This window comes from Ictalurus punctatus, chromosome 27 (genome assembly GCF_001660625.3).
Source record: "Ictalurus punctatus breed USDA103 chromosome 27, Coco_2.0, whole genome shotgun sequence".
NCBI classification, from domain to species: domain Eukaryota; kingdom Metazoa; phylum Chordata; class Actinopteri; order Siluriformes; family Ictaluridae; genus Ictalurus; species Ictalurus punctatus.
The window spans coordinates 19,040,001-19,064,149 of record NC_030442.2 but is presented as its reverse complement, the minus strand read 5'-3'; the positions used below and the strand labels follow the sequence as shown (position 1 = coordinate 19,064,149).

At 40.3% G+C, this 24,149-nt stretch overlaps 3 protein-coding genes across 11 annotated transcripts in view; 1 reads left to right on the top strand and 2 right to left on the bottom strand.

Moving 5' to 3' along the window:
- The first annotated feature begins 467 nt into the window (after positions 1–467).
- Positions 468–9,659, top strand: tk2 (thymidine kinase 2). 6 transcript variants are annotated; one of them, XM_017458486.3, is made up of 10 exons: positions 477–755; positions 3,072–3,109; positions 3,647–3,721; positions 4,410–4,463; positions 6,345–6,434; positions 6,586–6,659; positions 6,945–7,033; positions 7,856–7,935; positions 8,098–8,178; positions 8,694–9,659. In XM_017458486.3, the coding sequence occupies exons 1-10, from the start codon at positions 602–604 to the stop codon at positions 8,781–8,783; spliced, it is 825 nt and encodes a 274-aa protein (XP_017313975.1). In that variant the 5' UTR covers positions 477–601; the 3' UTR covers positions 8,784–9,659. The 6 variants fall into 6 exon arrangements, with proteins under 6 accessions (XP_017313977.1, XP_017313975.1, XP_017313978.1 ...); XM_017458489.3 differs by having other exon boundaries at positions 615–755; positions 3,019–3,109; XM_017458490.3 differs by lacking the exon at positions 477–755 and adding an exon at positions 2,281–2,918 and having other exon boundaries at positions 3,019–3,109.
- si:ch211-189a15.5 (spermatogenesis-associated protein 2) lies at positions 9,502–17,781 on the bottom strand. 3 transcript variants are annotated; one of them, XM_017458484.3, is made up of 4 exons: positions 17,188–17,781; positions 16,715–16,810; positions 16,182–16,578; positions 9,502–13,826 (listed from the first exon to the last, which is right to left on the bottom strand). In XM_017458484.3, exons 3-4 carry the CDS (start codon positions 16,533–16,535, stop codon positions 12,813–12,815), a joined length of 1,368 nt encoding a protein of 455 aa, XP_017313973.1. In that variant the 5' UTR covers positions 16,536–16,578; positions 16,715–16,810; positions 17,188–17,781; the 3' UTR covers positions 9,502–12,812. The 3 variants fall into 3 exon arrangements, with proteins under 3 accessions (XP_017313973.1, XP_047007598.1, XP_053532444.1); XM_047151642.2 differs by having other exon boundaries at positions 16,715–17,781; XM_053676469.1 differs by lacking the exons at positions 16,715–16,810; positions 17,188–17,781 and having other exon boundaries at positions 16,182–16,693.
- A 731-nt stretch (positions 17,782–18,512) lies between these two features.
- Positions 18,513–24,149, bottom strand: part of bean1 (brain expressed, associated with NEDD4, 1) — a 17,801-nt gene continuing 12,164 nt past the window's right edge. For both annotated transcript variants that reach the window (XM_017458492.3, XM_017458493.3), the window contains exon 5: positions 18,513–20,252. In XM_017458492.3, the coding sequence (XP_017313981.1) occupies positions 19,952–20,252 (301 nt within the window). In that variant the 3' untranslated portion in view covers positions 18,513–19,951. The remainder of the gene's footprint in view (positions 20,253–24,149) is intronic.

Genomic DNA, 24,149 nt, shown 5'->3' with positions numbered 1-24,149 from the left:
GAACTGTTAAGCACTAATCTAACAAGAATATGAAATAAGTTCTCTCTGACAACCTCATGACTGCGTCACTGTCACAGAAACATCGCTCTGTGGTCATTAGCTGAAGATTAAACGAACATTACGTGAGTGTTAGATGTGTGTTAATTAGCGATAAAGGTTAGTTGAGCGTTAGATGGTACCGGAGTCTGTTCATATACATTTACATTACATTTATATTCATATACACGATACATCAGTGATGCTGGGAAGATTTGCATCATTTCATTTGCATACTGGACAATTTTCACCTTCAAGTGGAAACATTTTACATTTTAAACCTCAAACCACAAATTAGGTTTTAACAAAAGAAAGGCTTATAGAGAAATGAAGCGTCCATTATGATATATTTATTATATTTTAATCTTATCGTTCGTGTAAAAGTTTGAGAATTTATCTGGAGATATTCTGTACTTTTATTTTGTTGTCGCGTTCCTATGACGTTTCCACGCGCGACGTTTTCGACGTTTGACGCTGTTTCACAACGTGCACCTACCCGGAAGTTAGGCGAGTTCCCTTCAACCGGTGTTATGCAGTGTGTGTGTGTGTGCTGTAATGGAAAGAGATGATCGGGCTGATGAACAGATTCGGAACGGCTTTGTGTCCTTTTTGGTCCCAAACTACATCCGTGAATGTGTTTAAAAGTTTATTCCGAAATCCTGCGGAGAGAAACCCGAGTCTGAGCCGCGGATTTCACCTCAACAACCGGCTCAGGACAGGTGAGGTTTATTATTATTATTATTATTATTATTATTATTATTATTATTATTATGGTGAGTTCAGGTAAACTGGGACAAATGCGTTTCATGCTAGCGAGCCCTTTAAACATCAGGAGCCAATTCAGTGTAATAGCCATGAATCATCCCACACACACGGGTGTTTATCATTGATCAGATGTTTCCATGTACCTGACAGCACGGTTGTGGGCGTGGTCCGGTTTCAGTGTCTACCTGGTATCAGCGAGAACTGGTCTTCTTAAACATAAGCCTCTATAAAGTATATATTCACCAAGACAAAACTTTTAGGATGTTTTAAAATTATTCTTGGCTGGTCAATTACAAATAATATATGTATTGTTGCAAAATTTGCATTTAATTCTTTGAGAATTAGTGTTTTAAGCTTTCAGGTAAATTGGGACACTTTTTAAAGTCAGTATTGTAGATTATGATAATCACTAATCATACTATTCTGAGCTATCAAATCATCACTCATGTCATAAGAGTTATAAATTCACATTATGATAGATGTATTCCGGTTGTACATGATTAAGGCACTGTGGGGAATGTTGTGGCAGAAAGACGTAGACTAATTTTAAAAGGCCCGGTATGGTGAGTCTGTGCAGAAGAGCATGGAGATTTAGATGATGCTGGGTTTCTCTGTGAGAAGTGCTTTACGGTGAAGCGTAGTCAACGAAATGGACTTTTTGTTCAGTAGGCCTAGTGATTTCGACGGTTCGGCAGTTTTTCAGTCAGAACGGAGTTACCCACACCTCATTTAAAAGGAGGATTGTGTGTGTTTGTGTGTTTAGGGGATAATACGGTAGATATAGCATTTTTTTTTTTAGATCATTCAGTATGTATTAGTTGTTTATATTGTCAATCTTTAAGAAATCTTAGGCGAGGTAAATAAATTCTACATCATGAAGATTCCAGTGAGCTGTTTGACATGAGGGAAATCTAAATATTTTATAGATATGTGAACCATTTTAATGATTGTGTAGGCTCATATACTTTTCAAATATAAAGTATTTTTCTGACAGCGAGTCCCTTTGTAAAATGATATTAAATGCCTTACTGCTCTAAATAAAACTTTTGTAACAATTAAATGGTAGTAAAATTGAATAAAAATATTTTTATTGCACTTAAAACCACTGGCCCACTTTATATGAAAATACTCTTTCAGTGAAAAGCAGTGATTTGCACACCTAAGGATGTGCAAATGTCTGTCATTATAACATTAAAGCTATATCAAATATTGGTTCAGTACATTTACATTTAGGAGGGTTGTGTACGAAAAACTCAAAGGATAACCGTGTAAAGCTTTTGTGATTGTGCCATGGTGACTCTACCTAAAACTGTCCCACCCTATTATTATTATTATTATTATTATTATTATTATTATTTATTATTATTATTATCATTGTTATTATTTATTATTATTAATATTATTGTTAGAATTATTTATTATTATTATTATTATTATTATTATTATTATTAAAACTAATAGACTTTGTTAAGACTGTCCAGCATGTAGACTTTAATTTTTATATAAAAGATGAAATATACAGACTTTAATAGAGCTCATATTCATCTTTTCAGCTTTAACCTTCACTTTCCTCTCTTCTGTTCTTCAGCAGTAATTGTACATAAATTATGCATTACTTTATTTATTTATACAATTCTTATTTTAATATTGTTTAACATCCCTGTGATAAGTTTACAGTGAACACCTTTTCCTCTTCAGGTACAGACCGATGAAGCTCCTCAACATTTACATTACATTGCTTTTTCTCCCAGAATACCATTTGCACACGTTTACATACCTTCCTGATTAACATTCCATGACTTCCAGAAAACCATATATGGAGTTGTTCCTCTCTTAAATTGATATGCTTCCTTTTGTATGCGAGTACGCCCTTCCACCTAGCCAACCAGTAGTGAACCTGTTGTCCCGTTGTCCGGTCTGATATATACTCTGCCTGTCTCTGAATAAATGAGAGATCTTTGAACCTTGAAAAGCCTTGAACCTTGAAAGCCGTTTGAACTTTGTGTGTCATTTGGCGAACCGTCTGAAGCACTTGGTGTGGGAAGGGTGTAGTGGGGCGAGGGCGCCGTCTTTTTGTGTACTTTTGCTTCCTTTCTTCTTAAGAATCGTAACCCGAGGTTCACAATTCCTCACACCCTGTTTTCCTCTTTTTTATTAACCTTTTTTTCTTTCCCACCTGGTTTGAGGCTTGGTGTTTGTGCTTTACTTCTGTCGTAGATCTGCAGCTGGTCTGAGTTCAGCTTGTTTCATTATGTTGTCTTCTTCTCAAGGCAAACTGGTCCGCGATGGCGAGGACAGGAAACCAGTGGTGAGTTGATCTTAAATTTAAATATTAATCTAATCTAGTCTAATTCAGGGTGTGGTCCTGAACCTTTTTGACACTTTACCTGTAAAACTGTGAACCTGTGAACACGTCATTGGCTCCGTGGCTCATGTTACTTCCTGTTTTCATTTTCATCTCATTTGGAAATATTTATATAATCATCATCATCATTCCAAGTAGAAAATCTGTAATTGTCTTCTGTGAAGTCACAACACCGTGGTGTAACTGTGCCGCAGGTTATCTTTAAACCCCAGAAACACTGCAGTGATTATGATGTGATGAGTGAGCTCAGTCCTGCGCTGCTGTATGAATCTGTTCGTTCACTCATTTATTAATATACAGTTAATAACCTGTAATTATGATAATGTTTTAAACGCTCTCATGTCTAGTCTGAAGAAACTGTCCTGCGTTAACGGTGTAACTCGCACACTGCCCCAGAACCTGGGTTACTGTTGATTAAATCTGAGTCTGAAGTGAGAGAGAGCTGATAATTATATATATATATATATATAATTATTTCAGATTTGCATTGAGGGGAACATCGCGAGTGGGAAGACGACGTGTCTGGAGTATTTCAGCAAAACCAGCAACATTGAGGTGAGAAACACTGAAGTGACAGCAGGTGAATTTGTGTAGAAATAACTCAACCTAACTCTGCTCACCTGCCTCGCCTCGCCTCGCCTCGCCTCACCTGCCTCACCCTGACTCATGTCTCCAGGGTGTGTGCTGCTGTGTGAAGTAGAACAGAAATGAAAGTGAAAGTGCAGCCAGGAGAGGTGCAGTGTGAGGAAAAGTCGGTGTTAGAACCAGCTTCAGATACCTTCAGAGGGTCAGAAAGGCACTGAAAGAGAAGCGCGAAAGAGAGGGACAGGTGAGGGGTCGGGGTGGGAGAGATGGGTGGTATGAGAAGGAGGGGCGAATGAGGGATCGGGGTGTGAGGGAGAGAGGGCAAGGTGAGGGGTCGGGGTGTGACAGAGAGAGAGGGCAAGGTGAGGGGTCGGGGTGTGAGTGAGGGATCGGGATGTGAGGGAGAGGGGCGAGTGAGGGGTCAGGGTGTGAGAGAGAGAGGGCAAGGTGAGGGGTTGGGGTGTGAGAGAGGGGCGAGTGAGGGGTTGGGGTGTGAGAGAGAGGGGCGAGTGAGGGGTTGGGGTGTGAGGGAGAGGGGAGAAGGAGGGGTTGGGGTGTGAGGGAGAGGGGAGGGGGAGGGGTTGAGGTATGAGAGGTGTTGGGGTAGTTTATATATTTGGTGTAAATGTGACTCCTGAACTCTGATAAACTCTGCCAGGTTCTGACTGAGCCAATTTCCAAATGGAGAAACGTTCGAGGACACAATCCACTGGTGAGATATGAATAATTAATAAATAATAATTAATCATTAGAGTAAATGTATCAAATATATTTGGATGATTATGTAAACAGAATATTGAATTTAACGTTACTGAGCCGATACAGTGGTGATGATGATGATGATGATGATGATGTTGGTGATGGTGATGATGGTGATGATGGTGTTGGTGGTGATGATTATGATGATGTTGGTGGTGGTGATGATGATGATGATGATGATGATGATGGTGGAGATGATGATGATGATGATGGTGGTGGTGATGATGATGATGATGATGGTGGTGGTGATGTTTGTGATGGTGATGATGATGATGATGATGATGGTGGTGATGGTGTTGGTGGTGATGATTATGATGATGTTGGTGGTGATGATGATGATGGTGGTGATGATGATGATGATGGTGATGATGATGATGATGGTGATGATGATGATGATGATGATGGTGGAGATGATGATGATGATGATGGTGGTGGTGATGATGATGATGATGATGGTGGTGGTGATGTTTGTGATGGTGATGATGATGATGATGATGGTGATGATGGTGATGGTGGAGATGATGATGATGATGATGATGGTGGTGGTGATGATGATGATGGTGATGATGATGATGATGGTGATGATGATGGTGATGATGATGATGATGGTGATGATGATGGTGGAGATGATGATGATGGTGGTGGTGGTGATGATGATGATGATGGTGGTGGTGATGATGATGATGGTGATGATGATGATGGTGGTGATGATGATGATGATGATGATGATGGTGGAGATGATGATGATGATGATGGTGGTGGTGATGATGATGATGATGTTGGTGGTGGTGATGTTTGTGATGGTGATGATGATGATGATGATGATGGTGGTGGTGATGATGATGATGATGATGATGTTGGTGGTGGTGATGATGATGATGATGATGATGACGATGGTGGAGATGATGATGATGATGATGGTGGTGGTGATGATGATGATGATGTTGGTGGTGGTGATGTTTGTGATGGTGATGATGATGATGATGATGATGGTGGTGGTGATGATGATGATGATGATGATGTTGGTGGTGGTGATGTTTGTGATGGTGATGATGATGGTGATGATGGTGATGATGGTGGAGATGATGTTGGTGGTGGTGATGATGGTGATGATGATGATGGTGGTGATGATGGTGGTGATGGTGGAGATGATGATGATGATGGTGATGATGATGGTGGTGGTGATGATGATGATGATGATGTCGGTGGTGGTGATGTTTGTGATGGTGGTGATGATGATGATGGTGGTGATGATGGTGGTGATGGTGGAGATGGTGGTGATGATGGTGGTGGAGATGATGATGATGATGATGTCGGTGGTGGTGATGTTTGTGATGGTGATGATGATGATGATGGTGATGATGTTGGTGGTGATGATGGTGGTGATGATGGTGGTGATGGTGGAGATGGTGGTGATGATGGTGGTGGAGATGATGATGATGATGATGTCGGTGGTGGTGATGTTTGTGATGGTGGTGATGATGATGATGGTGGTGATGATGGTGGTGATGATGGTGGTGATGATGGTGGTGATGGTGGAGATGGTGGTGATGATGGTGGTGGAGATGATGATGATGATGATGTCGGTGGTGGTGATGTTTGTGATGGTGATGATGATGATGATGGTGGTGATGGTGGAGATGATGATGATGATGGTGATGATGTTGGTGGTGGTGATGTTTGTGATGGTGATGGTGGTGATGATGGTGGTGATGGTGGAGATGATGTTGGTGGTGGTGATGATGATGGTGGTGATGTTAGTGGTGGTGGTGATGTTAGTGGTGATGATGATGGTGATGATGTGTAAGATGTTTTTATGTTCGGTCTCCTGCAGGCGCTGATGTACGAGGACCCGGCGAGGTGGGGTCTCACACTGCAGACCTACATTCAGCTCACTGTCCTCGACCATCACCTGTCTAAAATAGTACGCTTCATCCCTCTTTTACGTCTTTAATGCACCGAAATATCAGGTTATTCCCTCAGAACAGCGTGTTGGAGTAAAATGACTGTCTCTAGCTGATGCAGTTATAACTGCACTAGTAATATTGATTAATGTTTGTATTTTCTCTGCACAGACGGCGCCGGTCAGGATGATGGAGCGATCTCTGTACAGCGCAAAGTACATCTTTGTGGAAAATCTGTATAAAAGGTGAGAACTCGCTGAACATCAGAGCCAATGCTACTGAGATAATAATAACAAAATGTTTCTTTCTGCCTTTCTTTATATTTATTTGTCTTTATTTTATTTATATATCTGTTTATTGTGTGTATTTATTTATTTATTTAATCTTATTTACTTGTATGTTTGTATTTATTGTTTAAAAGACTAATGTTAATTTACTGAGACTAAACATTTGCGTTGATTTACAGTTATGATACGTGTGTGTGCGTGTGTGTGCGTGCGTGCGTGCGTGTGTGTGGGGTGTATGAACAGTGGGAAGATGCCCGAGGTGGATTACGCCGTCCTGACCGAGTGGTTCGAGTGGATCATCAATAACATCTCCATTCCTATAGATCTGATCGGTGAGTTAAAGCTTCAGCATTTAAAGCCTTGTTATTTATTATTCCTGATTTACATTCCAATGAAGAAGCTGATGATGAAGAAGAAGATGATGATGAGGATTTGATCACTGAGCTGAAAGAGAAATGTGTAAAGGCTGAAGATAAATACAGCCAGATAAGTAAACGTGTGATCTTAAAGGTGCAGTAGTCATGACCAGACTTCTAGTGGTGAAGTAGGTGAAGTACAACAACATTGAATTTATTCCCATTCCCACTGGTGTACACGAAGCCACGCCCCCGGGATCTACGCTGGCCTGCGGAGGTCAGTTAGCAGGGTGATGGTGTTAGCGTTTTGGCCACGAGGTCACCGAGCTGCTTGATAGCCGAGTTATAACTCTATAAACACGTGTAATTCTCCTCGTACTGACCTGCGGCCGTGAGAAAGTTCCTGAGTGCCTTCACCCACCTGCTCTTCTTCTTCTGTAATGAGCTCTCGCGGGTTTTTCAGATGGCTCTCACTACCGTTGGTTACTAGTTAGCATCATTAGCTGCATGGAAGTTAGCATTACATACATTTCTGTAAATGCGCTTCATCCAGAGCAACAAGACGTGATTCAGATGGAGCTGCGTTATGTAAAAGCCGGCCATTAGAACAGTTGGTGTTGTGTTACAGAGAAAGAAAGAAAGTTATTATATTAGTAATTATTTTTGGGTCCGTCAGAAATTTACATTTACACTTTTGTTCATAAAAATGTCTCAGACTGACTCACAGGGTTCTCCATGTTCTCTGGGTTCTCCATGTTCTCTGGGTTCTCCATATTCGGTGTGTTCTGTGTTCTCCAGTTTACCTGCAGACGTCGCCTCAGAAGTGTTTTGATCGTCTGAAGCAGAGATGCAGAGAAGAAGAGAAAGTCATTCCACTAGTACGACTGAAAAACTCTTTATTCCCTCCTGAGTCTTTATTATTTATTAATGCGGCTTTAGTGTTGATTTGATTTGCCTGTAAAGTGTGAGTGAGGGTCATCATATCTGCAGTGTGACACTGATATTTAATCGTGTGTGTGTGTCTGTGTGTGTGTGTTTAGGAGTACCTAGAGACTCTTCATCATATGTATGAAGACTGGCTGATAAATCATTCCTCATTTAAAGTTCCTGCTCCTGTTCTGGTAAATGTGGTTTCTTCTTCTTCTTCTACTTATTATTATTTTTATTATTTGTTGCTTATTTCATAAAATCAGATATTATTGTTTTCCAGCTGTTGGACGATAGCTTGACAAAAGTTTTGTTGGGAATTTTTTTTTTCTTGCTTTTGCAAAAAAATTAATGAAATTTGCAAAATGAATTTAATACATTTCATCTAAATAAATTTGCATAAATTAGCATATAGCATATTTAATCCAGGAAATATTGTAATTCTTTTTAATTACAGAACATGATGTAAATCAAATAATTATTACCATTTCGAGAAATTCCTCTGTAATATTCTTCTAAACAGAAGTGTAAAATCTCATGAATTCAGGTCACCTAGAAGTTGAGTTTTTAAGCCGTAACCTTAAGGTTTAAATAAAATTTGCATTGAAAAAATATCTTTAAACTCACAGAGACACTATTATACCATACAACTGGACTTTGTGTGTGTGTGTGTGTGTGTGTGTGTGTGTGTGTGTGTGTGTGTGTGTAGGTTATCCCTGCTGATCATGATCTTCAGAAGATGCTCCATCAGTTTGAGGAGAACAGAGAGAAGATCTTCACTGTGCCTCGAGCCTCATAAAGAGAAACGTTTCTCACACACATTTTATACCAGGCAGCTGTTCATCCGGCCGTGTGTGTTTCCTGCCGTTTTAACTTCATTATGGTTGTGTGTGCGCGTGTGTATGCGTGCTTGTGTGTGTGTGTGTGTGTGTGTGCGCGTGTGTGTGCGCGTGTGTGTGTGTGTGCCTGCGTGTGTGCGCGTGTGTATGCGTGCGCGTGCTGAGGTAAACGATTTAATAATCTTTTTTTTTTTTTAAATCAGTTGTATTTGAGAGATTATGAATCTTTGGACTGACAGTGAATCAATTTGATTCATGATTCATTAAATCTGACATTTTTTGTGAATCAGAACAATATGATTCAGTGAGTCAGGTTTCTTAAGGAAATATTATAACGCATCAAAATTTTGTCTAAAATACAACTTTTAATTGTTTATTTTCCCAGCTGCATGTCTGTAACACACACACACAGGGTGTAATGTCAGGCTTAGGTGTTGTGGTTTTAGAGGAAACGTCGGTGCTGTAGTTGAATTTTACATCATTGTTTCTTTTTCTAATGAAAATAATTTGTTCTTTCTTTATTATTATTATTATCATTATTATTATTATTATTATTATTATTTATTTTTCTCACTTGTGTATTAAATGGTATCATTATTATTTATTTAGCTGTTTAAATCACAGAAATCATTCCACAGATCTGACCTTCATCCTGTTTAATAGAGTTAAAACACAAGACCAGAGCTTTTGTAAAGTTTATTTTTATTTGTTTTATGCATAAAAAAAATCCCACAATGTTGTTAGGAAGGTGGCACTTGTGACCGGAGGAGCCGTGGAGACGTTTTGTGTTATTACTTTGTTTACACTGTAATTTTAATAAAACAGTGAGAAATGGAGGAACAGCTGATGATGTTTTTAACTGATCTACAATTACAGTACTTTATGAATTTGTAAACAAACAATAAAGACACTCTAGATACGTATTTACTAATAAAATTACTAACCTAAATAATCAGACATGTCCTGATAATCAGACTGCAATCATTATTGATATTTTATCACAATATTATTACTTTTGTTATGTTTTGTAACTGAGTATTGGCACATTACGCGTTAAACACGTTTACATGAGTACATTGTACAGAAACTCATGTTAAACAACACACAAGTGCAAATTACACTTTAATTCAGCATCAGTAAGGCACGGAGACATTCTCACACACACACACACACACACACACACATACACACACTCACACGACAGCTGTACACATGTTTAAACACGGGGGTGTCAAACTCATTTTAGGCAGCGCACTGAACATTCTGTACATCACCTACAGACCACACCCACATCCATATATATATATATATAAATAAATAAATGACTGTAATAAGGATCACGTGTTATTTATTAATCCATCAGGGATGTCATGGAACATTTTATCCAGCTGTTTGTTTCCTGGGTTTAAATAGCAGCATGTGTGTGTGTGTGTGTGTGTGTGTGTGTGTGATCAAGCTGGGCTTTGAGGATGTAAGTGCTGCAGGTCTGATTGGAAACAGTGTGTAGGATACAGGAGCGGTGGATTCAGGGGGTGAGGGTAACGACCCCGTGACCTGCTGACACGAAGGTTCGGATGGTTTAGGAGTTTTATGACACTCGAATGTAAAGTGTTGCTTTTGCTCTCATCTCTTAATAATTGCAGAGGTTTCTAAAGACTCCCGGTGTTTATACGCGTTCCTCCTGATGTTGATTCTCTTACCTCACTGCCGTCTAACCCCGTTCCCTTCTGATAAAACTGAATAAAACCCCGAGGGTGGGATTCGACCACAGAGAGAAATAAAGAGTGAAAGATGAGATTGAGGACTGAGCAGCTGCGTATACCACATACCCAACAATTCTTTCATGATGTTAAGTCAATTATTAACTTATTAAACCAATAAGTTAAAAAGACTGAGAAAACCATTTTAAACAGTTCTCCGAAGGCACACAGGCTCCAACCGCTCCGTCAGACAGAGAGTGTGAGTGAGTGAGTGAGAGAGAGTGTGTGTGTGTGTGTGTGTGTGTGTGGTGCTCTCATAACAACACTTCCTCTCACTGAGAGAAGCTACATGGAAGTGATGAGAAGTGCTGATCCGTGACCGTCTCCGCTTCCATTAGGCAGGAAGCAGCGTCACTTCCTGTCCCGCGTTGGTGCAGCGGTTAGTGTCGTGGTGTCTGGTGTGTGACGTTTTGGCTTCAATCCAGATCCTTTTGCTGTATCTTTAGGTCGGGGTTAATTGCACCGAAGTGAATAATTCTATAAATCACAGAGCGCTAGTATGAGATCCTGTGGCTCGTGTGGATGAGCGGCGCCTCTGGGTTGAGAGGTTGCTGCTTCGAATCCCAGCCAAGACTCCAGGATATGTGAATAGAAGGTGTAAGGTTCAGAAAGGCCGGTGGGCGTGACCGTGGGGTAATTCTGGGCAGCTGCCCCCATAGAGCTGGAGGAACAAGTGGTTATGGAGTTTGAAGAGAGAGTGTGGACTTAGTTTTGCATATTTAGGAAAGTCTGCAAAAAAATCACCCCAACTTCTTCTGCAGCACCATCATCATCATCCACAGCCTGCTCTACCTGCTCTACCTCACACCCCACATACTTCGGGAACCTCAGGCCGAGCCTCAGGCAACCTTCGAGTTCAGAGGCGAGGTTTTTACCACACCAACACCAAGCCTCACAGTAAACCCATGGAGTTCTAGGACTTTTGACTTTTGTCTTTTAAAATGGCTACCATGACAATTCAAAAACAAACAAACAAAAAAAACACAAAAATGTAAATGTATTAAACAAATTTTCTGTCATTAGTCTACACTAAATAATCCATAATATTGAAATGACAGACAACATACTTCAAATAAAAAAATGTAAAAGTTGTGATTGCATAAGTATTCAACCCCGCTGTGTGAAAGAGGTGTGGTTACAGCGTTAATGATGAGCTTGCTAATGAAGACTCACATCAAGAGTTTACCGCTGTGAGTTTGTTGCTCAATTTCGCCCTCTAGTGGAACAACAGAGATTCGCACTTTCAATTCAGTTACAGTCCACAAGACCATTTTGAATCAAGAATCCACACCCCAGGTTTCGGACACCCCTGAGTGACCAGGTCACAGAGTCACTTCATTTTACTGTGAAAAAGAGTTCCTTATTGCATCACCTCAGGAAGCCTGAGATAAACCGTCACCAATCTTAAATAAAAAATGAAATCACAGGAAAACGCTGTTAATGAATCACCTGAATCTGTGACCTGTTAGAGCTTCACCTGAGATAAACAATGTCTTAAAAACAAACCAAAAAACAAAACACCTTCATACATCATCCAGGATCAGTACTGATCAGGATTTATCCCAGAACACGTCACTAATCACAGATAAACACAGAGCTTCCCATCGTTATAAATTATACCTCCAAGAGTTCGCGCGATTTCGATAAAAATGTATGAACAGGATCAAAGGTGCTATAAAACTCGCTTGTTTCGTTTTTGTTTAATCGTCTCAAAGAGATTAATAAAACCGGTCATGTAACGTCTCTACACGTTTACCCACGTTTACCAGGAGCTACGAATATGCACGAATATGCAAATTAAACACACCCGTATATCATCCATATCGCCATGACTAACAGCCTAATATCTTAACGTTAACTGAATGAACTAGCCGGGTAGTTAGTTGCGAGTAAACTAGTTAGATTTATTTATCAGCAGCCAAACCATTCTGTAGCAAAACGTTTCCAGCCATCTTACGGTAATTTGCATATTGGACGTGATTGGTCTAAAGTTGTTGAGTTTATTGAGTGACTGAACAAGCTGAGGTCATCTGAGCTCCGCCCCCAAATTATTTATACTGACAGAAAGTGTGCTTTAAATTAAAAAAAGACCACCAATTTTGACCTGAGTGACTTTATCGCAGTGTTAAGTATTATGTGTGTGTGTGTGTGTGTGTGTTCTGATCAAACACAAACTGATGTGAATTGTAAGGAAGTGAACTAATTTGTGCTAATGATCACACAGGTTCTTCAGATCTCCAGAGCGTGGTGTAGGACAGGTTCAGTTCCTGCTCTGCTGGACGGGTGGATGTTCTCCTCTTGCTCTGCAGGGGGCGCCGGAGCAGAGCCGCTCACACAGTTGGGGATGTAGAAGGACTGTGGAGGCTCCGTGATGCCATGGTGTTGCTGGAGGCGGTCCGAGGTGGAGCTGCTGCCGCAGCCGGCGATGTTGCAGATGGACTTGTTCTTCTCGCACTGCGCCGTCTCCTCCACCGGACACTTCAGAGGCTCCTCGCTGGGGAACTCCTTCAGCTTCAGCTTCATCTCCATCATCTCAGCCAGGTCCGTCACCGATGCGTCTTCATCATGTTTTAACCCTGGAGTGTGCGACACAGCTCCAACACGCAGCTCCTGTTCTTCTGAGGAACAAGGATCTAGAGCAGGTTCTGGAGCTTCAGCGTGCAAGGTGATGGGCCGAGGGTCGCTCGTTTCTCTGCCAAACTTCACGTCTCTTCCTTCGGAGCGCATCAGCTTGGCAGACGAGCGTTTGAAGATGGGTCTCTGTCGGAAGGCGAGGTCTGGGTAATCCTTCTGCATCTCCAGGATGGACTTATCTTCACTCAGGAACGATCCACGCTTGGAGTTTTGACGCTCGTTCACTTCCACATGTAAAGGTTTCAGACTTAGGTCTGGATTTAACAGGCAGTCGTCGTCTCTGTGTGCTCTGTCCTCCTCCAGAACCCCGTTTGGAGTGTTACAGAGCTCCGGTTGATCTTGAAGAATCGCAGCCGAACCTCGGTTCTGGATGATCTCCAGACATTCAGCATGAGGCGTCTGGCTCGTCATCTGAATCAGATGTTCACATTCGATCCGGGCGAGGAAAAGCTCAAAGCCCATTTCTTTAGCCCGGTTTGGGTCGACGTTGTTGGATAGTTTATACTCTGTGTCGGTTTCGGAGTCGTAGCCGATGTGGTGGAGAACGCTCCGAGTCGTCTGCAGCGGCAGAACCGCTTTGATGTAGTAAACATAATGACCAGTGAATTTCTACAAGACAAGAATGTATCCTTCGTCATCCAACAATAAAAATGTACAAACCACATTCAGCTAAGGGGCGTGGCCTAAAGTCTGAAGGCGGGGCTTCACATTAAAAGCATTCAACAGTTTTATTTTTGTCTAATTTTAATCTAATTGTTGCTTTTTTCTTGTTTCTTGTCAGATATTTACTTTGAATTGTGGAGTTTTTACAAACAGCGTCACTGTCTTTAAATATCACTTTACACTCCCTGTACACTTTATTAGGAACACCTGTTCACCTACTCATTCATGCAGTTATCTAATCAGCCAATCGTGTGGCAGCAGTGCAGTGCATAAAGCCCTGCAGATACGGTCCAGCAGCTTCAGGTCATGTTCACATCAACCATCGGCATGGGGAAGAAATGTGATCTCAGTGATTATGACTGTGGCGTGGTTGTTGGTGACTTTGAGTATTTCAGTAACTGCTGATCTCCTGGAATTTTCACACACCACAGTCTCTAGAGTTTACTCAGAATGGTGCAATAAAGAAAAAACCTCCAGTGAGCAGCAGTTCTGAAAGTTGGAAACACCTTGTGGATGAGAGAGGTCGGAGGAGATGGTCAGACTGGCTGGAGCTGACAGAAAGGCTACAGTATCTCAGATAACCACTCTGTACAATTGTGGTGAGCAGAAAAGCATCTCAGAATGCACAACACGTCGAACCTTGAGGCTGATGGGTTTACAACAGCAGAAGACCACATCAGGTTCCTCTTCTGTCAGCCAAGAACAGGAAGCTGAGGCTGCAGTGGGCACAGGCTCACCAACACTAGACAATTGAAGGCTGGAGAAACGTCGCCTGGTCTGATGAATCTCGGTTCCTGCTGAAGAACACAGACGGTCGAGTCAGAATCTGACACCAAGAGCATGAATCCATGGACCGAACCTGCCTTGTGTCAACAGTCCAGGCTGGTGGAGGTGGTGTGATGGTGTGGGGAATGTTTTCTTCAAACACTTTGGGCCGTAAATACCAATCAATCATGGCTTTAATGCCACAGCGTATATGAGTATTGATGTCAACCAGGTGCATCCCTTCATGGCCACAGTTATCATCTTCTAATGGCTACTCCCAGCATGATAATGCACCATGTCACAAAGCAAAACGTCGTCTCAGACTGGTTTCATGACGAACATGACGATGAGATCAGTTCTTCAGTGCCCTTCCCAGTCACCGGATCTGAATCCACTAGATCAACTTTGGGACGCAGTAGAACAGAACATTCACAGCATGAAAGTGCTCCTGAAACATTTGCAGGAACTGTGTGATGTCATCATGTCGACACGGAGCAGGATCTCAAAGGAACGTTTCCAAAACCTTGTGGAGTCCATGCCATGAAGAACTGAGGCTGTTCTGAGAGCAAAGGGAGGCCCTGTCCAGTATTACTGTAGTGTTCCTAATAAAGTGAGCACTGAGTGTAAATTATATATTTATAAAAATATTAAATATTTTAATGTGATATTTTATTTGTGTACACATGGGGCTGGCTGATATGATCTTATATTAATATTGTGATACACTTTTAACACAATATATTAACAACAACAACTACAACAATAATAATAATAATAATAATAATAATAATAATAATACTTTTGTGTTTATTTGTATTACAAACTTTGTAAAAGTTCTTAAATACCTTTCTGAAAGCGCTAAAACTTTATATTTTTTGAAATATAAAAAATATTTGAAGTAAAATTTTTTAAAATAGTTATTTTAAAACAACCTGATAAATAATTATATTATTAAAAATTATTCAAGTCTAGTCTCCTTTTTTTACTTCTAGTTTAAACTGTATTTATTTCAAGCATTTATTTCATGAAAGAAATATAAAATGTATTATTTAAATCATAAATAATAATTTAAATAATAGTATAACTTATAACTGAATGTACAATTTTGTAAATGATAATTTCTGTAGAATTAATATAACGATTAAATAATCTTTACACAATTATAATTCATATATCATTGATCTATTTCCCATAATGAGATTTTAAGAATTGAACGTATTATTTATTATAAATTAATACTAAATATCTCAAAACTGGTTTAATAATTTTGTAATTATTTTCGGAATAACCTCATAATGTGAAATATTTGATCTGGGCTTAAATAATAAATATATTGTTGGATATTTTCACTTGTTAAGAGATGTATTTGCGTTAGTGAGAAGCCCAGAGAGTTTACTTTCACTTCTGTAAAGTGAATTCAGTGCAGTGGAGTGTTAAAAACACAGATTATTCAATATTTATTTTAAAAACATGACTGACAGAAACAGGAAGTGTGTGTGTGTGTGTGTGTGTGTGTGTGAGACACATTACTCTCACCTTCAGTGTTTTAATCTCTTTTTTCCAGGGAAAGAGGAACAAGTTGACGCAGAGCAGCTCGAGCACCTCGAAAGCTTTGCTCAGGCGCTGGAGCACGCTGGTGGAGCTGGTGTTGGTGGTGTTGATGCTGGTGTTGATGATGTCGATCACAGTGGGGTAAAATGGCAGGAGTGTGAAGGTGTGAGCCGCTTCACACTGGGTTAACACAGCCTGCCTGGCCTGCTCCATCAGCTGTGTGTCCTCACACACCTTCACGCTGCCCTCGCCCCACACACGGCTGTAGAAAGCCCCGTACAGCTCCAGGACATCCTCACGTCCCGCTTTAGCATTCTCACCTCCAGCGATGTTGGTCATGGTGTGTGTTCTCCTCTCATGTGTGTGAAGCAACAGCAGACATCTGAAAACCAGGAAGTGAAAGTAAACAGGATGACAGCAAGGGAGATGGTTGTTTTTTTTTTTTTTTTTTTAAATGTAGACTAACAGGTAGTTATTTTTCCCTCAGTGCAAATATAACCACACAGGAGGATACTCACCAAAACCCAACACCACCAAATAACAATTAAGAGAAATAATAATGATCACTCCTGCAGGTTAGTGAACTTCCTCTTCCTGCTTGTGTCAATCATTCACTGAGGAAATAATCAGAACCAGAATAATAACAAGCTTCTTATAATCATGAACTAAATAATTAAGACGTTTCTCCTCTCAGACCAACCCTAAACACCTTCACGTTAAGTCTGAAGCCCACGCACAGAAGAAATCCCCTCCGCTTCCTGTCTACACTGACTAATACAGCTGTTTCCGGAAGTAACATCACACATTCGATTCATGAGCACAAATAAAAGATTTTTATTCGCTTTACTAAATGCTACACTTTCTGTAATTGACTGTTTTGTTAAACCATGATTATATTCACTACAAGAGGCTATGAGTCAATGTGACGTCAACTTCATTTCTATAAAGAACCGTGTTTTAGTTTCGAATTCTTGAAGATACACTACATTACCCAGAATTCCACAAGGACACTCCACCAATCGGAGGCGCCGCTGTTACCATGGAGACGTTTTTACCGATCCACAAGCTTGTACATTCGGCTGACGTCACGACGAACCGTTTGTTTGATTTATAAACATATATATATATATATTTACTCTACTTCGAAGGTATTTCCAGACAGAAATGTATCTTCTTCCGGATATAAACTCTAAATGTAATTTGTGCTGCCTTTTTTGTAGCATTTTAATTTTTTTCTTTTTTTGATGATATAACTACTGGCTAAAACTTCACGCACTAGCTCTCTACTAGCGTTAGCATGTGGCTAATATTTACTAACGAGCCACGTCGCCCCTTTAATCGCACAGATAAATTCTCTTTGTTTGTTTTTATTATAAAGCTAACTGTCAGTGTTTCGAGCTACCGAGAGAGTGTACAGCTAAAATGCCCGGATGAGAAGCCTGCGTCTGATTTGTCCTGAGGGAACCGCGTTGCTCTGGTGGATTTGTAGTTCACCAGAATGAACTCCAACGCTAACTCTAAGCTAAAGTTTTTGGATTTATAAAGTGTGAACATTCGGTATATCCTTAATTAACGTAACGTTACATCGCGGAGGTTAATTTTGGAGCTCGGTCAGCGAATCTGAACAAAACTGTAGATAGCAAATAGCGTCCAAAACTCTTTCATTCGTTCCCTTGAGAAATTACTTCCGGGATTGTATATGACGCAATGATGACGTCAGCTTGCCTGCACAAACAGCTCACAACCACCAGAGGGGGCCATAATCACAACCATGAACACGAAGCGTCATATTTCTATTTACAGCAACTACATCACAAAATCAGCAATAAATATCGTGAAAATAAATCTGTTATTTGTGGTCATTCTTACATTAAAGACAAAATAATGTGTAGGTTTAAACAGAGGGCCACACAGAGGCAGTAACAGTTAGGGTTAGGGTGCAAATCAAACAGTTTTTAAAGTCAGAGACAAAATATTTTACTGTTCTTACAAATGATCAATCAATCAATCAACCAACCAACCAATCAATCAATCAAAACTACTACTACTACTAAAATTATTATTATTATTATTATTATTATTATTATTATTATTATTATTATTAATAATAATAATAATTTGTTATTTATTAATTGCTTCTCGTTGGAGTCTGTTAAGCAGCACTGAGTTTGACCGAGGTGTTACATAAATTATTACTGTCTCAGAACCTGAATAAGAATATCTATTTAGGATTAATTACCTTTCACAAAAAATAAACAAACAGAAAAACTCTCAATAAAGATACCACACAGAAAAACAACAACAAAAACATATTGATCTATTTACAATGATTAATTTCTTTAATGACGGCTACAGACACACGGATAATAACAGACAGTCAATAACAGAGCTCCTGGTAACATCATTCAATAATATTACATTTCCTGATGTAGGGTAACATTTAGACATCATAAACAACTTTTAATAAGCTTTAATAAGAGATTGATCACGTAGAAACACATTATTAGTTGCTCTAAATTTCTTTGATTTGAAACATTAACATTAGAATGATTTCAGTTTAAAATATCATCAAATTAAAACTTTTCAAACTTAATAAAGTTTTTACAGAGGAAAAATAAAGTTCCTGTTTTGTACATTAACAGTCAGAATGAAATATAGCACACTTGTGATTTTTATTATTAAAATATGTATTATTTAATAATATTTGTAAATTGTGATTTATTGTGCCTCTGGATAATTTTGTAATTAGCATCTGTGTAGAAAATGAGTAAAAATGTTCGCTAAAGTTACGTAGCGTGCAATAACTCACGATTCAATAAGTTAGCTAGCATTACACTAAGGGGTTATATAATGTTTATAATGTTTATAATGTTTATAATGTGTATAATGTGTATAATGCTGTAGAACATATAATGATGCAATTTATAGCATTTTTTGCCTAGTTAGCATGAAACAGCTAATCCGCTAAAGTACTCTACTAGCACGACAGAATTAGCTTAAAAATAGTTTCTCAAGATGTTGGCAAATAAAGCAGATAAATCAGAGATCGGTTTAATTTGTATTTTTTTTTCAATGCAAATTGATGTTAATTTCATTTTTACTGAGAAGTTAAAAGATGAGATTAGCGCTTCAGCACGTTTTTCATCTCCTCGCATTTTAGTTTCATCTAAACTGAAGACATCCTACATTTCTGCTACATTTTAATAATCACTCAGTGTTATATTTATTATTTTATTTTAGAAAATGAATAGATGACAATAGACTAGTGATAAGTTTGACTGTTTGCTAATCAGTTAGCAAAAATGTAGTTATTTAAATTTATATTAATAATTAATAAAGTAACTCCAATGCATAAACACTTAAAAAAAATCTGGTTTTCTGTTCAACTCTGATTTGGTGAATTTCCTACAAATGAGCTGCAGGAGTAAATAAAGCTAGTGTTTGATAGAAAAGAGTTCAGTCATTGAGAAATCCAAAAAGAATGTGCTTCTGGATTAAAGAGAGAGAGAGAGAGAGAGAGAGAGAGAGATCGAGATCTGAGACTCGGACAATCCGTCATTAATCGTGTCTTTGGTTCTCAGCATTAGATCTGTTAAATAAAGTCTGTTTATCTTTTACAAAGTTTTATTAAACATGTGTGTTTACATCAAATCCTGTTCTGTAGGATATTCTTTGCTCACATGATGATGTCATCAAAAGGCGCCGTCAGCCACACACCCAGTCTCACACAGTGTTTTATTAGAGGCGTGACGTGTTTACTCGGCGGTGTGTTTCACGTCGTCGTTGGCGATCAGCGGAATGGTTCGGTTCTGCTGCTCCATCACGGCCTCGTACGGCGGCAGCTCATCCAGAGACAAAACAAACACGGGGGAGACGTCCTGAAATCTGATTGGATGAATGGAACCTGCATGTGCATGCGCTGACCACCAGGACGTACCTTCAGGAAGCTCCGCCCCCTCTGTGCAGGGGTATGTGTGTGAGGTGTGTGAGTACGGCGGAGGATCATCTGTAGGGGTGAATATCTGCGTCGCATCCCGTCCCACACACTCGTCATAACTGTAAGAGTAGAAAGAAAAAGAATGCAAATTAATTAATGAACATAAATGCATTATCATAAATTAACATAAATTAACATTCAATCAGCTAGTGAGACGAAATACGAGGAAATAAAACAGATGTGAGACAGCAGCAGCTGGAAAACAAGCAGAAGGAGAACTTACACAGGAGAACCCACGAGCAGGCTAATGAGGACAGGAAACAGTGACCATAAAAGGAAAGTCAAGCTGTAAACAGTCAGATGTGTGACTGTAGTGCTCGCTGCTGAAATGACCTCACCTCTGTTACACTACACCTGCTTCACGAGTGGCATTCTAAAGAAAAGAGGAGGAGCTGTAAAGACTGGGGGCGGGGCTAATTTAACACCAAGAAAAATTACAACAGTAACCTGAAAAAACCGGCGGACATCGCAGGAGACGCATCATTATCTGGAGGAGGGACCGTGTTGTGGATAAAGCGATGAACGGCGGTAAAGTTTGTCTGTAAGCGTAGCAGATGAGCGCTAGGTCAGATTATCCTTCACACCGTGAGCACGTTTCCTTTACAGCAGAGCGCATCGAATTAACACCAACTCTGACTTTATTTGATTCATTCTACAAATCAAAACAGTGAATAAAATAAAAGCGTGATGAAATCTCCTCCATCCCGCACACACGTTACGATCTCATCACCTCCATTTACAATCAATCGAGTAACTGTCAGAGCTGCGGATAAAATAATAAGATGTGAAAGAACAGGATGCGCTGGATCGAGTGCTATTCTACAGTATATGTGCTGCTGAATAACGAGTGCGGAAGCCATTTTGTTCAATTAAACCAGTGATTAATGTGAGAATTACAACTAGGACTATTCATGCAGGAATATATTATTAATATACACACCAGACTCCTGTTAGATTTATTTCAACACTCCACATCTTCTCACTCAGATATCGCCATTTTACTCTTTATATTGGACATTTTTAAATTCGGGATTCTTTATGTTAGATCATATTTTATTTCCTTCTTCAGTCTGTATTTTCTGTCCATGATGTATTTCAGGTGTGAAGGTGAGTGTGTGTGTGTTTGAAGACGCGAGTGTGAAACTCCGTCTCAGACGCTTCTACTCGAGACAAATCTGGTGACCTCGCGGGTGTGAACTACACGCAGGTGATTTTAATCATCCCAACCTGGAGCTCAGAAATTCTCCACATAAATATTGTTAGAACTTTTGGATTTAAGTTTTGAAAAATAATAAAAATCTAAAGAATTGTAACTAAGCCTTAAAATTAAACAAGAATACATGTTGAAGTAAAAAGTGTTACTGTGCATCAGCTGTGTGTGTGTGTGTGTGTGTGTGTGTGTGTGTGTGTGTGTGTGTGTGTGTGTGTGTGTGTGTGTGTGTGTGCTCTCTCTGCGGAAGCTCTGGTTCATGCGCTCCACAGGTTTTCGGATCATATGTGCGGCCTGAGCTCTGAGTTCGCCTCCACCATCTGTGGCACACCACACACACACACACACACACACACTCTCTCTCTCTCTCTCTCTCTCTCTCTCTCTCTCTCTCTCTCACACACACACACACACACACACACACACACACACACTCTCTCACACACACACACACACACACACACACACACACTCACACACACACTGCGACCATGGGTGTGTATATTTGACCTGGCACTGTTGTAGAAACTCTCATCTGTGACTGGGAACAAGCCAAGATACCACCACACACACACACTCACACGCACACACACACACAAATGCACACACGAAAGAATAAAAAGAAAGACAGGAAGGAAGACAGGAATAGTGACTCGGTGAGACACACATGATGTGCTATAGTTGTTGTAAAAGCAGTCACAGGGAAGCAGAGACAGAACTATAGGTGAAGGGACTGAGGAGTGGTTTGTAGTGTCACTCCTGATGTGTGTGTTTTGGCCGTGGACGGCGGTGGAATTCTCTGTAGGAGGAAAGGTCTCGATGAACAAATGAGCAGCAGGGTGTTATTGCTGCCGTGACCTGAAAGTGTTTTTCATTAAAACATGTAAGGTATTTATGTTTTTCCTCATCAGACTGGCCCTTAATTCCCACTTTGTGTAAGTATCTTCACCAAAATTATATCTGTCTTATATTGTGTTGTATTGTTTTTTTCTACAGGGAATTGCTCAGTAAAAATGCTATTTGATATTAAACTCTGTCAGTCATTAATTGTCTGTATAATAGCACACTGAATGGCAGTAAACAGTTGTTTAGACAGGTCTTAAGATGATGTGAGACAAATTTGGTGAAGATCAGACAACATTTGGAGCAGGAGTAATAAAACTGTCACTTAGATGGAAGCATTTCTGGCATGTTATTGTTACTTTTGACCAGTAGGTGATGCTATCATGAAATGTGTTGCAGGTCATGGTCCTGACGATGCCTACCAAGTTAAGTGACAGTGCGCGAAGTCTTTGCTGAGATACAGCCTCACTTCCGGCTTCAAATTATGTCCAAACAATGCCAGATTTGGCATACGCCATCTTCAGAGTACGTCTCACAACAATTATCAAAAGAATTGTGAATATTCAAACGGTTTGTCCGTAAGCATGTTCGTCTCACACCTCCAGGGTCGGGGGTTTGAGTCCCACCGTGGCCCTGTGTGTGTGGAGTTTGCATGTTCTCCCCGTGCTGCGGGGGTTTCCTCCGGGTACTCCGGTTTCCTCCCCCAGTCCAAAGACATGCATGGTAGGCTGATTGGCGTGTCTAAAGTGTCCGTAGTGTATGAATGGGGGAATGAGTGTGTAGGTGCCCTCTGATGGACTGGCACCCTGTCCAGGGTGTACCCCGCCTTGTGCCCGATGCTCCCTGGGATAGACTCCAGGTTTCCCCGTGACCCTGAAAAGGATAAGCGGTATAGAAGATGGATGGATGGTTTGTCCGTAACGGGCCAATGACTCTGACAGGAAAACAGGAAGTGAGGATGTATCTCAGCAACAACTGTGCGCACTGACATAAAACTTGGTATTCATCTTCAGGACCATGACCTGTCTAATACAGCAATAAAACTATAGCGTGACTATGCATCTTTAGTGCTTGGTCCCCATATAAAAAACGGTATGATTTGTAGTAATATAGCAGTGGAAATGTGTGTGTGTGTGTGTGTGTGTGTGTGTGTGTGTGTGTGTGTGTGTGGGTTGTAAATGCCAGTGTTTCCTGCTGAAGGAACCGACGGATTCTCTGTGTGTTTGATCTAAATGGCAGCTCAGTTAATTGGCCTGTTCAATAATTTATCCTGTTCATTGCCTCCTACTGAACGCCACAGGGTCTGAACCATCTCTCTCTCTCTCTCTCTCACACACACACACACACACACACACACACACACACACACACACACACACACACACACACACACACACACACACACACACACTCAAAACGCCCTCAAATTGCCATATATGATAAACTTCCCTTTAAAAAGCTTAGGTGCCTGTTCCATACTATACTGTTAAATACTGCTGCATGAAGTAGAGCAAAAAAAAGGTTTATTTGGCATTTTACTAGTAGTTTCCTTATCATCCTCATGCATACAATATGTGCATACACATGGTTTATTCTCAATTCTATGCATATGCACAGTTAATAAATGAAGTCCTCGGAGTCGAAGGTATGGTTGGCAGCAGTGGATTCTACTGAAGCAGAAAGGTTTGGATTTACCAACATGGCATCCTTCCCAGGAGTTTGTGCCCATTACTGGCCTACGAGTTTTCCTTGTTAACTGTGGAGAGCTTGGAGAAAAGGATCAGTCATCACCTTCACAGGTGGCTAGGCCTGACATGAAGCCTGAGAAGCATCATTTTGTAGAGGAACAACAACCATCTGAGGCTCTCCACGAGCAGCCTGAGTGAGGGATTCATGGTCACCC

Bases quoted from the DNA above. Each gene is read 5' to 3' on its own strand.
- tk2 (XM_017458486.3), top strand. From the start codon at position 602: ATGATCGGGCTGATGAACAGATTCGGAACGGCTTTGTGTCCTTTTTGG. The intron at 756-3,071 runs GTGAGGTTTATT...CTTCTTCTCAAG, and splicing joins CAACAACCGGCTCAGGACAG to GCAAACTGGTCCGCGATGGC. The intron at 4,464-6,344 runs GTGAGATATGAA...GGTCTCCTGCAG, and splicing joins TTCGAGGACACAATCCACTG to GCGCTGATGTACGAGGACCC.
- si:ch211-189a15.5 (XM_047151642.2), bottom strand. From the start codon at position 16,535: ATGACCAACATCGCTGGAGGTGAGAATGCTAAAGCGGGACGTGAGGAT. The intron at 13,827-16,181 runs GTGAGAGTAATG...CTTGTCTTGTAG, and splicing joins AAGAGATTAAAACACTGAAG to AAATTCACTGGTCATTATGT.